The sequence below is a fragment of the Lynx rufus genome, unplaced genomic scaffold (assembly GCF_022079265.1).
Source record: "Lynx rufus isolate CCGP_SWC_20201006 ecotype Redwood Valley unplaced genomic scaffold, mLynRuf1.p SCAF_5, whole genome shotgun sequence".
NCBI lineage: Eukaryota > Metazoa > Chordata > Mammalia > Carnivora > Felidae > Lynx > Lynx rufus.
In genome coordinates, this window is record NW_025814867.1 from 143,080,197 (window position 1) to 143,094,245 (window position 14,049).

Consider the following 14,049-nt stretch of genomic DNA (forward strand, 5'->3'; position numbering starts at 1 on the left):
AACTTAACAACACTGAATCAGGAAGAAACAGAACATCTGAGTAACACTAATCAAAAATGAAGAGAAGGCCAGGACCAGATGGCTTGATTGATGAATTCTGCCAACTATTTAAAGAAAAATCAACACTCATTCTTCTCAAACTCTTCCAAAAAATGGAAGAGGAGGGAATACTCCCAAATTCTTTTTATAAGGCCAGCATTATCCTGATACCAAAATCAGGAAAGGATACTACTAGAAAAGAAAACTACAGGCAAATGTTCCTAATGAATACAGATGAAAAATTTCCAGTAAAATACTAGCAAACTGAATTCAGCAGCACATTAAAAGGATCATTCACCATGACCAAGTGGGATTTATCCCTGGAATGCAAAAATGTTTCAACATATGCAAATCAATATATATATCACAGTAATAAAATGAAAGAATCATATGATCATTGCGATACAAAGAAAAAAGCATCTGACAAAATTCAACATCCATTCATAATAAAAACTTTTAACAAATTAGGCACAGAAATAACATATATCACAATAGTAAAGGATATATATGACAAGGCTTCAGCTAACATCATATTCAATAGTGAAAGGCTGAAAGCTCTTCCTCTAAGATAAGGAACAAGACAACAGTGCCTGCTCTCACCACTCCTTTTCAACATAGTACTAGAGGTCCTCGCTAAAGCAACCAGGCAAGAAAGAGAAATAAAAGGTCAGAATTGGAAAGGAAGAAGTAAAATTGTCTCTTTACAGATGACATGATTTAATATATAGAAAATCCTAAAGACTCAACCAAAAACCTGTTAGATCAATGAATTCAGTAAAGTTGCAGGATACAAAATTAACATACAAAAACCAGTAACATTTCTATATAATAACAACAAATTTTCTGCAAAAGAAATAAGTAAATCAATCCCATATACAACAGCATCAAAAACCAAATATTTAGGAATAAATTTAACTAAGAAAATGAAAGTCCTACTTTGAAAATTATGGGATATTAATGAAAGAAATCAAAGAAACAAATAAATGGAAAGGTATCCCATGTTCATGGATTAGAAGAATTACTATTATTAAACTATCAATACTACCAAAAACCATCTATAGATTCAATGCAATCCCTATTCAAGACGCCAATGACATTTTTTTACATAACTAGTAAAAAAACACACCTAAAATATATACAAAACCACAAAAGACCCAGAATAGCCAAAGAAATTCTGTGAAAGAACAATGCAGGAAGCATCACATTTCCTGAAACACAGTATAATAGGGCATAAAAACAAACATACCAATGAAACAGAACTGAGAGGCGAAAATTAACCCAAGTACATATGACTAACTAATAAATGACAAGAGATCCAAGAATACTCAATGGAGAAAAGCTCGTCTCTTCAATAAATGGTGCTGGGATGATAGGCTATTCACATGTAAAATAATAAAACTGGTCCCATATCTTACATTACTTGCAAAACTAACTCAAAATCAATTAAAGGTTTAAATATAAGACCTGAAACTATGAAATTCCTAGAAGAAAACAGGGGAATAAAGCCCCTTGACATGGGTCTTGGTAATTAATTTTTGGATAGGACTCCTAAAGCACAAGTAACAAAATAAAAAAACAGACAAATAAGACTACATCAAACTAAAAAGTTTCTGCACAGCAAAAGAAATCATCAACAAAGTGAAAAGACAATCTACCAAATGGGAAAAAATATTTGCAAGCCATATATCCAATAAGGGATTAATATCCAAAATACATAAAGAACTCATACAACTTGAGAGCAAAAAAACAGCCCATTTTAAAAGGACAAAGGACCTGAACAGACATTTCTGCAAAGAAATATATTTCAGGCCAGCAGATATATGAAAGGATGCTCAACATCACTAGTCATTAGGGAAATGCATTAAAGCTACAATGAGATATTACTTCACACTTACTAGAAGGGCCATCATCAAAAAGATAGGTAACAAATGCTAGCATGGCTGTGAAGAAAATGGACTCTGTGTGCACTGTTGGTGGGACTGTAAAATGATACAGCCGCTATGGAAAACAATAGGCAGCATCCTCAAAACATTAAAAACAGAACTACCATATGATCTAGTAATTCCATTTCTGGGAATATAGTTAAACCTCAAATAAGGTGGGAATTAGGGGCACTGATCTCCCCACCCCATGCTCTTGAAAATCTGCATATAACTGCTGACTCCCCAAAAACTTTACTACTGTTGACTGGAAGCCTTACCAATAACATTGACAATTAACACATATCTTACATGCTATTTGTATTAACTATATTCTTATGGTAAGGCTAGAGAAAAGAAAATGTCAAGAAAAGCATAAGGGAAATACATTTCTAGTATTGTATTTATTGAAAAAAACGTGTATATAAATGGACCCACACAATTCAAACCCACATTATTCAAAGGTCATCATATAACCAAAGGAAACAAAAATGCTAACTCCAAAAGGTATCTGCACCCCCATGTTCACAGCAGTATTATTTACAATAGCCAAGACATGGAAACAATCCAAGTGTCCACCAAAGGATGAAATGGAAAAGAAGTTGTGGTAGATATATATAGAATGGAAAACTATTCAGTCACCAAAAAAGAGGACATCCTGCCATTTGTGACAACATGAATGAACCCTGAAGACATTATGCTAAAGTGAAATAAGTCAAAGACAAATACCATATAATCTCACTCATAAGTGGAATCAAACCAAACCCAAACTCATAGAAAAAGAGATCAGACTGTGGTTACCAGAGGTGGAAGATCAGAGGAGAGGGGGCTTGGAGGAAAGATGTTGTAGAGTTACAAACTTCTAGTTATGTGATACAGAAGTACTAGGGATGTAATGTACAACATGTTATATGATATATAGGAAAGTCGGTAAAAGGTAATCCTAAGAGTTCTCATCACAAGAAGGAAATTCTTTTCCTTTCTTTTCTTTTTATTATATCTGAGAAGATGGATGTGACCTGAACCTACCAAGGTAATCATTTCACAATATATGTAAATCAAACCATCATGTTGTGCATCTTAAATTTACACAATTATGTACATCAATAATTTTTCAATAAAACTGAAAAAAAAAGTATAAAATGTTAAAAAAAAAATCACAAGTTTTGGGGCACCTGGGTGGCTCAGTCAGTTGAGCGTCTGACTTCAGCTCAGGTCATGATCTCGCAGTTTGTGAGTTCGAGCCCTGTGTTGGGCTGTGCTGACAGCTCAGAGCCTGGAGCCTGTTTCAGATTCTGTGTCTCCCTCTCTCTGTCCCTTCCCCGCTCATGCTCTGTCTCTCTCCGTCTCTCAAAAATGAATAAACGTTAAAAAAAAATTTTTTTTAAAGAAACCACAAGTTTTCAGCATGGCGAGGGTCCAGGATGAAAGCAAAAAGAGGTAAAACTGGAGAGATCAGTTGCCATCAGACTGTAAAATGTTCCATAGGCCACACTAAGGACTTAGGTTTTTATCCTGTAGGTAAAAGGGAACCAAGGAAGAAAAGGGAGAAAAATGTATAATGTATTTAATCCTCTTTTAAAGGCAGAGGAAGAATTTTTTTTTTTTTAATCTTCCTGGCAAAATAGAATAGGCAGCTCAAGTATAATCAGAAACAATGGATTTTCTAATAACTAAATAGTGAAAAGTACATTAGCTAATTCTGTTTCATTACTTAGGCTGAAAGAGCAAACCCAGTTGTCAAATCTCAAAAACATTCCTCCTCCTCAAGGGCTTCCACACAGCTAGGCACCTCGTGGTCTGTGTGACACTCAGCCCTGTCTCCTGCCCCTGCTTCCCCTCTGCCATCCTTCGGTTAGTTATAACCTGTGCGGGAGAAACCACCCACACTCCCATTGGGTAATTCTTCTCCTCTCCACACAGCCTGTCCAACTGCATCCCCCGTTCCACGACTGCAAATCGCAGCCTTAAGCGAACGCAACTATAAAGCTTACTGCCCTAAAAATTTGTTTTTGACATCAGCTGGCCCTAGGTGCCATAAAGTAATTCCTTTTGACAAATGTTTGTCGATAGGCATATTCTTCATCCACTACTTCAAACTTTCATTACCTTCTTAAAATCTGCAATCCACTTTCCACTCATCAAATGACTGAGCCCAAAGAGACATAAAGCTAAGTAAGGAACACATGAAGTTCCCTATGTTTTCTTTATTCACATCTGCCCCCCGCCCCCACATTTCTCCTTAACTTCTCTCAGAAGAAAGTCACTCCACCTACACAAGGTCAGCATCTTCTAACTAGATCCCATCCCTCTCATCTCCTCAGTGGGAACTATCATCAATGACTCTGTCTCTATTTTCTATTCCTCCTCCTCTACACCTGTTTTCCCTCTGACCTTGAATTCACCTCCAGTTCTCACCTTCTTTCTACATCCCTTTTCACCGAACACTTAGAACTATCTGGCTCTATTTTCTCACCATTCTTCATTCCCGTAATGCCAAAGCTAATGGACACTTTTCAGTCCTGAATTTTATTTGAACCTCTGTGGCATTTAACACGGGTGATGAATACTACCTAAAACTTCTCTGCTTCTCTTTATCTGTGGCCCTTATTCTTAAGTCTCCACCCACCCATACACCCCTTATATTTATGTACTGGCGTTCCCTTGATATTCTTCTCACTCTTCACTCTCCCCAGACAAGCTCATTCTTATTTATAAATTAGACTACCACCTATATGACGTGGGCTTTGAAAGGAGTATTTCCATCAAGTCAACAATCTCCATTGGAGTATTATTCCAGAGTCACCGTAATCTAATGTTTTCAAATTTTAACACTGGCTCCCTGTATACCCCTGCCCTATCTTCCTCCCAACCTTCAAGTCTCCTTTAAAGGTTCTCTCATGCACGGTTTAAAAAACAACAACAACAAAGGTTTTCTGTGAGGACTAATAGTATTTCCTTCTATCCAATTAAGATATAGAATCACAGAGCCATGCCAATTCTATTTCCTTAATCTCTTTCATTTCCAAATCCTCTCTTCCATCTATACCTTGATTTAAACTGTTTATCTCTCATTAAGTCTATTCCAACAGTTTCTGTCTTATAACCCAAATCTCACTTCCCTCATATCCACCTTTCACAGTTATCAAAATAATTTTTTTTGAATGAGAGAGACAGAGAGAGAGAGAGAATCCCAAGCAGGCTCCATGCTCAGTACTGGGTCCAACGTGGGGCTCAATCTCATGACCCTGAGATCATCACCTGAGTTGATATCAAGAGTTGAATGCTTAACCAACTGAGCCACCCAGGTGCCCCTCAAAATAATTTTTTTTTAATGTTTATTTTTGAGAGAGAGAGAGAGACAGAGTGCAAGTGGGGGAGGGGCAGAGAGAGAGGGAATCACAGAATCTGGAGCAGGCTCCAGGCTCTGAGCTGTCAGCACAGAGCCCAACGCAGGGCTCAAACCCATGAACCACAGGATCATGACGTGAGCTGAAGTCAGATGCTTAACCGACTGAGCCACCCAGGCGCCCCTTACAATAATCTTTCTAATGAGATAGTCTTACTACTCTCCTACCTAATTTGAGCCAACAGCTCCTTAGTGCCTACCTCTTAAAGTCCAAACTCCTTAACCTACAATGTTAGGCCTTTTCCCTACTATTTTCTCAAAATTCAGCTTCTTGTACATCCTAACACCCTTTGTCCCCAGCCTTCTTCCTGAAATGCCAGCCAAACTGAACTCTCAACACTTTTTTGTTTCTGTGTACCTGAAATGCCCATCCCCAATTATATCCACATGGAAAACTATCCTTCATCACTTAAATTTTTCTCCTTGTGAAATCGCCACTGATGCTGCAAAGCAGAGCGGGGAAACTTGTTTTCTGCTGCTTTGACACACAGGCCATTTTTCTGATACATTGGTTACCACGATATAACTTTATGTCTGTCCTTTCCACAAAAGGAACTGCCACAGAGCCATGTTCAGTAAATGTTTATTAAATTAATAAACAAACTAACTAATAGAGTACAGAGTGTCCAAAAAGGTTTAAAATACAATGAAAGCTATTCTCTCTGTTACCTTTATATGTTCAATCAGTGGTTGACTAGGGAGAAATTGAAATTAAGCATAGCTAAAAATGCTATGCATGGAAATAATTAGAGGACATTGGTGGTTTTTTTTGTTGATACCTGTGGTTTTAGTCTTCCCTAAGGCTGTAGCATTTCTGTACTGCAAAGTGGTAACAGCCACTCCCCAAAGACACCCATACTACTGACTGTCAACGTGTTATGTAGCAAAGTATAAAGTAGGAATAAATCAGCTATAATTCAATTTACCTCTGCTAGATCTGGATTTAGATATTAAGCAATAATTAAAGAAATATTTATTATCAGGCACTAACCATTAGTACTGCAAAGATCTTCCTTAGTCCAGGCCAAAAGGGGAGGTATACATTGAGCAATGAATTCTTTCTTGTCTTCTTTTGACAAAAACGGACAGAGACTTTGAATGGTATGCATATTGCCTTCCGTTAGTGGGAAAAACCTGTTTAAAGGAAAGGAAAAGTATGAATTATATTTATCCTAAATATGCAGTTATTTCACAAAATTCCTGCCCTTCAAAATATTCAAGAAGACTAATAACTCCACTATATAAAATAACTGTATAGGAAAAAAAAAAAGAAACTATGAAAAGAGATTGACAGCTGCTGATTCTTAATGATGAGATTGTGGATATTCTTTACTGCTTCTCTTTTTTACATGTTTCTAATTTTTATTTATTAAAAAAATTTTTTTACTGTTCATTTATTTTAAGAGAGAGAGAGAGAGAGAGAGAGAGAAAATGAGCAGGGGAGGAGCAGAGAAGAGGGAGAGAGAGAATCCCAAGCAGGCTCTGTGCTGTCAGCACAAAGGCCAACGCAGAGCTTAATTCACAAACCGTGAGATCATGACCTGAGCTAAAACTAAGAGTCAGACGTTTAACTGACTAAGCCATCCAGGCAACCCCCCAAATGAACTATTTCTAAGCGTACAGTTCAGTAGTGGTAAGTACATTCCACCTACTGTGCAACCAATCTCCAGAAGTCTCTTCCTTTCACCAAACTGAAACTCTACCCATGAGGGGCACTTGGCTGGCTCAGTCTATACAGAATGCAACTCTTGATCTTGGGGGTTGTGAGTTCAAGCCCCACACCAGGTTCTGAGATTGCTTAGAAATAAAATCTTACAACAACAACAACAACAACAACAAATAAAAAAAAACTACCTATGAAACAAGAACTCCTCATTTCCTCTCACCTCAAGCCCTGGCAACCACCATTCTACTTTCTGTCTCTCTGAATCTGACTACCTTAGGTATCTCCCAGAAGTGGACCATATAATATCTGTCATTTATGATTGGCTTATTCTATTTAGCATAATATCCTCATGGTTTATCCATGTTGTATCATGTGCCAGAATTTCCTTCCTTTTCGAGGCTAAATAATATTCCACTGTATGTATATACCATATTTTTGTTTATCCATTCATCTGTCGATGGGCTCATGGGTTGCCAGAAGTTTTCACTTTTACAAAATCACTTCTTTTACAGATTCTGGGTTTTTGTGCTTTGCTTAAGATCTTCCCCATATCAAGATTATACAGAGCTTCTTAATTTCCTTTAATACTTTCATAGGTCTGCTCTTTACATTTAGCTTTCATTTGGACTTCAGTCTTGTGTATAATGTAAGAGAGAGGCACCTCACTATTTTTTTCAAACACATATCCAATTTTCCTAACATCATCTAATATTCACTCACCTCACCGATTTGTGGGATTTATTTATTTATTTATTTGAGACAGAGAGAGACAGAGACAGAGCACGAGTGGGGGACAGGCAGAGAGAGAAGACACAGAATCCGAAGCAGGCTCCAGGCTCTGGGCTATCAGCACAGAGTCCGACGTGGGGCTTGAAGCCACAAACGGTGAGATCATGACTCGAGCCAAAGTTGGATGCTTAACCAACTGAGCCACTCAGGCACCCCACTCACCTCACTGATTTGAAAGGCCACCTATGGCTCAGTTTCTGGATTCTGTGTCTTGATCCACTGATTTGTCTATTCACCAATTTAATACTGCTTAATTATTGTATTGGTAAGACAATTCCTTTTCACTTTTATCTTTCAGAAATTTCCTACCTATTCTTGAGCATTTTTTCCTTCAAATGCATACTGTGTTTAGAGCAGTTTGTCAAGTTTTTCAAAATATATTGCTGGAATTTTTATTGAGATTGCATTGCAATTACAGATTGATACAACCATTTTTACAATTTAGCTTCCTACCTTTTTTGTAATCTTTACTAAAATTTCATAATTGCATTTTTGTTGTTAAATTTATTTCTAGGTATAGTTTTGTTGTCATTGTGAATAGAATCTTTTTTCCCATGACATTTTTAATTATTACTACTGAATAAGAAAGTTTCTGATTTTTCTGTCAAGTATATATATCCATATTAGTAATTAATTCTAATACATCTCCAGTTAATTCCGTTACTTTCATAATCAGAAAAATTAAATTATGCTGAATAAAAAAGCTAATATCGAAAGATCATATGCTGCATGATTCCATTTATATAACTTAACTAAATGGTAAAAAGAACAGATTACTGGTTGCAAGAGATGAGAATGGGAAAAAGAAAGGTGGCCTGGCTGTGAAAGGGTAACACAAGAGGTCCCTGTGGTAACACTGTTCTGTCTATTGGTCTGTGGTGGCGTCACACATGGGATCTACACAGAACACACACACAAATAAGTACATGTAAACTTGGTCAGTGGATTGTATTGATGTCATTTTCTTATTGTAAAACTGTATTAAAGTTATGCAAAACAGTACCACTGAGGGAAACTCAATGAAGGGTATATGGAATCTCTTTATATTATTTCTTACAATTGCTTGTAAATCTATAACTACCTTAAAATAACAAGTTTAAAAAAATTTTCAATAAGAAAAAATTGAAATTTATTTCATGATTTTAGTGTACAAGATCATATACATATCATTTCAGAATTCTTCTTGGTAAACCAGTAAATTCAAAATGCCTCTTAGTAAATTTCAACTAAATGTCTGAGGTTCAGCCTCTCTAATATGACCAACTCTAGAACTCTAGTATGCCCAACCCCACAATCTATTTCTTTGTCTTAAGAACACATTTATTGCATTTCTAGAATATATTTCAATAGGATGATCCTTACTAAAGCAAAGGATAAGTAACTTTCCCTATCACTTCCAAACAGCAAATAAAGTAACAGAAGAAGGATATTAGGGAGAGGTAAAAGAAAGATTTCCACCAAAAAGATTTCTGAGGAAAAGAGAGCAAGTTAACAAAATGCTAACTTTTTAAACCAAGTACAAAATTCCACAACAAAATATTATAAAGTTTAAAATGCTTATATGAGAAGGTGTGTCCCAAACCTAAAATAATTTAAATTGTTTTTAAGTCTTTAATCTCATTTCCTTGAATTTCCGCATTTCTTAAACCTTGTTTCCTTGACTGATATAGAGATTATTCATTAGTTGGGCTTGCCAAAGTGACCAAATACAGCAAATTACAAAGTATAAACATTTTAAATCAGAATACCCTTCTTTTCTCCTATAATGCCGTTTTACTTCATCAGATGAAACACTTCGGGAAAGGATCAACTTAGCAATAATAAGAGACCAAAGGGTGCCATTTTCCATGGATCTAAAAAAAGAAAAAAAAATCCACTTTCAAAGTGTTTACAATTTTTACCATTTATCTGGATTCCTTTTACGGAATTAAATCAATCACCTTGTGAGGGTATCAATTCACTCAGGGCTTTTGCCCCCGAACAGCTGCCATTACTGAAAAGTCTGGGAGCCTAGCTTTCCAACACTCCTTTACAACTGGTACTGAGCTCTCATCCCAAAGCCCTTCAAATCCTAATAGAGGAGAGCAGGTTTGAGGATCAGAGACGGTAGCCAGAAAAAGGACATATCCCAGAGGACACCAAGCCTGGTTAATGTTGAAGAACCAAGGAGGTATTCATATCTACTGGGGGAAAGTTCTGAGTGTCCTAGAGTATGTAGATGGAGACTGCAGAGAAAAGCTCAGCCTGGGACCTCTGATAAGGCAAAGCATATTCAAAACATCACAGGCAAGTGAAAAACAAAGAGAGGCAGTTCAACACGGTAACTTCAATAAACTCCCATCAATTAAGGGGAAGGTTTTGTGTTTATAATCTTAAGACATATCTGTAACAACATGCAAAGTATAAGGTTTGAGAGTAGCGGGAAGGATGGATCACAGGTGACAAAACAACTTCTACAAGGTTTCTATGTCTTTCATTGTCATCTGCCCCATTCCTCAATGTAATTTATGGATTTAAGAACACAGGCAAAGTTCAAATATCTCCCTAGATGAATAAATCAAGTACTCAGAATCCACGAAGTACTTATTATTAAGAACTGGGTTTAATTTAAATCAACCCTCTGAAAGATTAGCATGAAGTGAGCTTAACATTTTACAGAAACAAAGCCAAAAGCCAGTAAAACAATCATATAAAAACGGAAGCTGAAAGGGATTCTTACCTGTTAAATAGCAGCTGTAAAAGGCCAGAGGTATTACCAAGTCCACATAAGTTATCATATGTAATATTCATCTTTTGAAGCATTTCACAAAATCCAGTTAGAAAAATAGGGGGATTGTCTAATTCTTCATACCACTGCAGTGAATAGAGCAGTTCTGCAACTACAGAATGGACAACACATTATCTCAAGTGGACTCTGTGAAGGAACTTTTGATCATTTTCATTTCACCGCCCCATTTTCAAATACTGCTACGCCTGCCAGTCTCAAAATATCTGTGAACTGATTTCTAAATCTGCTTTGAGATGTTCAGTGATAACGAAAACTGAGAACATTTGTCTGATACAAAATGCCACTCTTCTCCCAAATCTTATTTGGTCCCTTTTCTAATCAGTGAACAATGTGACAGGCCTAAGTTACCAGAGATAATGGAAGAATTTCCTACTCTTTTTGCCACAGGTGGTAACAAGTTACACACAGGACAAACAACTAAGGGTCCCAAGACCTGAGATGAGAAGTTCAAGCCAATGTGTTAAGAAATGGGAAACACCATGATATAGTAAACAGGGCATGGACCTCGGTGAAAGACTGGTCTGGACTCAAATTGAGCTGTGTGCATAGTTAGCAATTAGAATACTAAAATCTAGCTCAGGGACTGCTATGAGAATTAAATGACCAAGAATCTCTCACAAAACCTGGCACATCATAGGTTTTAACACACAATTATCACAAGTCTGTTTTATAAAGCCATTTATGGACTTTGGAGTCAGAAGACTTGAGACCTGGTTTAAAAATCTAATCCTATCCCTTACAAGCTAAGTACCTCTAATCAAGTCAAGCTAAGAAAACCAGGTAACAAAAACCATAATAATAATATCTGACAGAGTTGATAAGAAGCTTAAATACATAATGTTGTCAGTTTGTAATTAGTAACACACGCCACAAAAACACACTATTGCAACTGCAGGCTAATCTCCTTGCCCTTTACTGCATGTGGAGTTGGCAAATCAAGAAGTATTCCAGCTTTCTTCCACAGGGCATATATTTTCCTCTAGTAACTATGCTACAGCTGAAGTTTTACAAACAAGACTGACAGAGAAATTATGCAAAACTTCTACCTTTAACACCATTTTGTTTAGGTCACACTGCTACTTACAATTCTACACCATTTCCTGGAATGGGGGAATTTTAAGTCCTAAATCCCCATGGGATTCAACATTTGGACCTCCACTTGCCAGGAAAAAAATATATATCTACATACATACCTATGTATCCCTATCAACACGAAGGTATAGTGTTTTAAATCACAATCCATGATGAAACACTAAACTCAACCATTTTCTTTAGAATTATGCGCCATAGGACCTAGTACTGATGTCTCACCAGCTTAAGTAACTGATCTTGTAACAAATTCTGCTCTACAGCTAACAAGATTATAGAAAATTTCAGTATGTTTTCATCCGATTTGCAATTTACCATTCGTCATTTAAGTAACCTCAAGTTTCTCATCACTACAATAGTTAATAGGAATGGAAGATTCTTGATTTTTTAAAGATTTAAATTGCAGAGTAATCAAAAGTATTTCAAAATTATACTTAATACAAATTACTCCAAAACAATGCTATTATATCTGAATGCTCATATATACTTACTTATTTTCTCAAGCTCATTATTTTCTAGGACTATTTCCTTTTTCAGTGCAACTAATATCATTTTGCTCAATAATGCTGAAGTACACAAATGGCTGGGAAGTTTCTTTGCATCTTGTTCTTTAAAATCTGTTTTGAAACACTCATAATTCAAACTCAATCTTCCTTCTAAAAGAGGTCTATGCAACCACTGTAAAAAGAATACATTCAATTATATACAAAAATCATTAGATATTCTAAATTATTTACTATCTCTGCAAGTAAGACAGGGAACAAAAATGAGCTTATCAGTCTTCACAATGTTATTAGAATAACTTCAAAAATGAAGTTATTACTAGTTTATCAAGAAAATCACAGAAGCCTAGAAGTTTGGGTTTTGCTTCAGGAAATTATCAACATGTGTATTTCTTTAAGACTCCTTCAGGACAGAACTAGATCTAATTCACCTCGTACCGTGGCAACTGCCAGTGTCTCACAAACAACAAACATCCAATATGTGAGCATTCAGAGACGTAAAGGCAAAGCAAGATACTCGTTTCATTTACCTTTTTTTCCTCCCAAGGATAAAACAAAAGATATTCATTTTGTTCAATTTTTTCCCTTCTCCAGAATAAAATTAAAATGTTTAAGCTTGCATGAAGTCCAAACTTCAGAACGAGATAAGCACTGTCCAATCTCAAACATACCTGCATTGGAAGAGACTGTCTCATCTTTTCCCATTCACTGTTGCTTGGCATTACACTTCCAATATAAACTCCCAGAAGATTAGTATCTTCACTTTCTAGAAGCATATTTAGCAAGTCATCAACAGCACACAAGAGGACTTGAAGACTGAAAATAATGCAAACAATGTGACAATCATGGTTATGCTATGACTAACTTGAGCACTCTGGTACACACTAAATACTATGGCAGGGAACACTTTACCTGAACAAAAAGACCAGTAAAAATGAAACTAAGCAAGTCCTTTACCCTGTATCTGACATACACACCATCAAATTGGGGATTTAATACAACATTTATAGTTTGAAATTGAGTGCTGCTTCTGTATCAGAATGAAGGGAACTTGACCTATTTTGGAAAAGGTATTTCAGAAACACAACTACCTCATTATATGGGGGGAGAAGCCATGACGATCAGAAAAACATATGACCCAACCCTAAAAGTCTCTGGATGCCTTCTCTTCGTTTTCACTTCTATAAAAGGATTTAGGTATGTGGTGTGAAATATATTTGCAATTCAACATCTTAAAACAGAGGCTACCAGGGCCCCAAAATTAAACAATGAAGAATAACCACGATGTGTGGTAGTCATGGGAGGTTACGGTTATAATCCATACCAGCCCACAAGACACAGGATAGCACTACGATCACGTCACCAGCATAAATTAGGAGTCCAGCAGATATAACAAATCATTCTTGAATTGAGTTTAAATTGATGGTCATTAAAACAAATTCCTTTTGGAAAAATATTTTTGTCTGGGTCTTCTCTTAAGAGTCCCGTAGATTTCTTACATAACAAGTCATTTTTCATAGACAGGCTGTAATTTAAAGACAGTGATCAGGTATTGAAGAGATACTGTGCAAATGAGTACAAAAAAAGTTACCTTTTGATATCCAAAGATGAAGACTGAACTTGGTTCTTCAGCCACAGAGCAGACAAACATAGGAAGGTACTCTGTTTACATGTACTGCCAGTTTGGTGGGTCAATAAATTCACACCAGAGAGCCAAGTATTTTTCAGTTTACAGACAAGAAAGTCTAAAATCAAGATGTCAACAGTAATTTGTAATCCCTGCGAAGCAACTATAACCAGTACAAAATGTATGAAATAGCTCCATGCAGACCTGAGATTTTTAAGGT

General features: G+C 36.4%; 1 protein-coding gene across 1 annotated transcript in view; it reads right to left on the reverse strand.

Annotated features, from left to right (window-relative positions):
• The window catches only part of LTN1 (listerin E3 ubiquitin protein ligase 1), a 63,068-nt gene that overhangs the window by 21,331 nt on the left and 27,688 nt on the right, over nucleotides 1–14,049 (reverse strand). The window contains exons 14-19 of the mRNA XM_047099393.1: nucleotides 13,794–13,947; nucleotides 12,874–13,018; nucleotides 12,191–12,377; nucleotides 10,542–10,701; nucleotides 9,571–9,675; nucleotides 6,359–6,501 (exon numbers count right to left, since the gene is read on the reverse strand). Coding sequence (XP_046955349.1) covers nucleotides 6,359–6,501; nucleotides 9,571–9,675; nucleotides 10,542–10,701; nucleotides 12,191–12,377; nucleotides 12,874–13,018; nucleotides 13,794–13,947 — 894 coding nt within the window. The remainder of the gene's footprint in view (nucleotides 1–6,358; nucleotides 6,502–9,570; nucleotides 9,676–10,541; nucleotides 10,702–12,190; nucleotides 12,378–12,873; nucleotides 13,019–13,793; nucleotides 13,948–14,049) is intronic.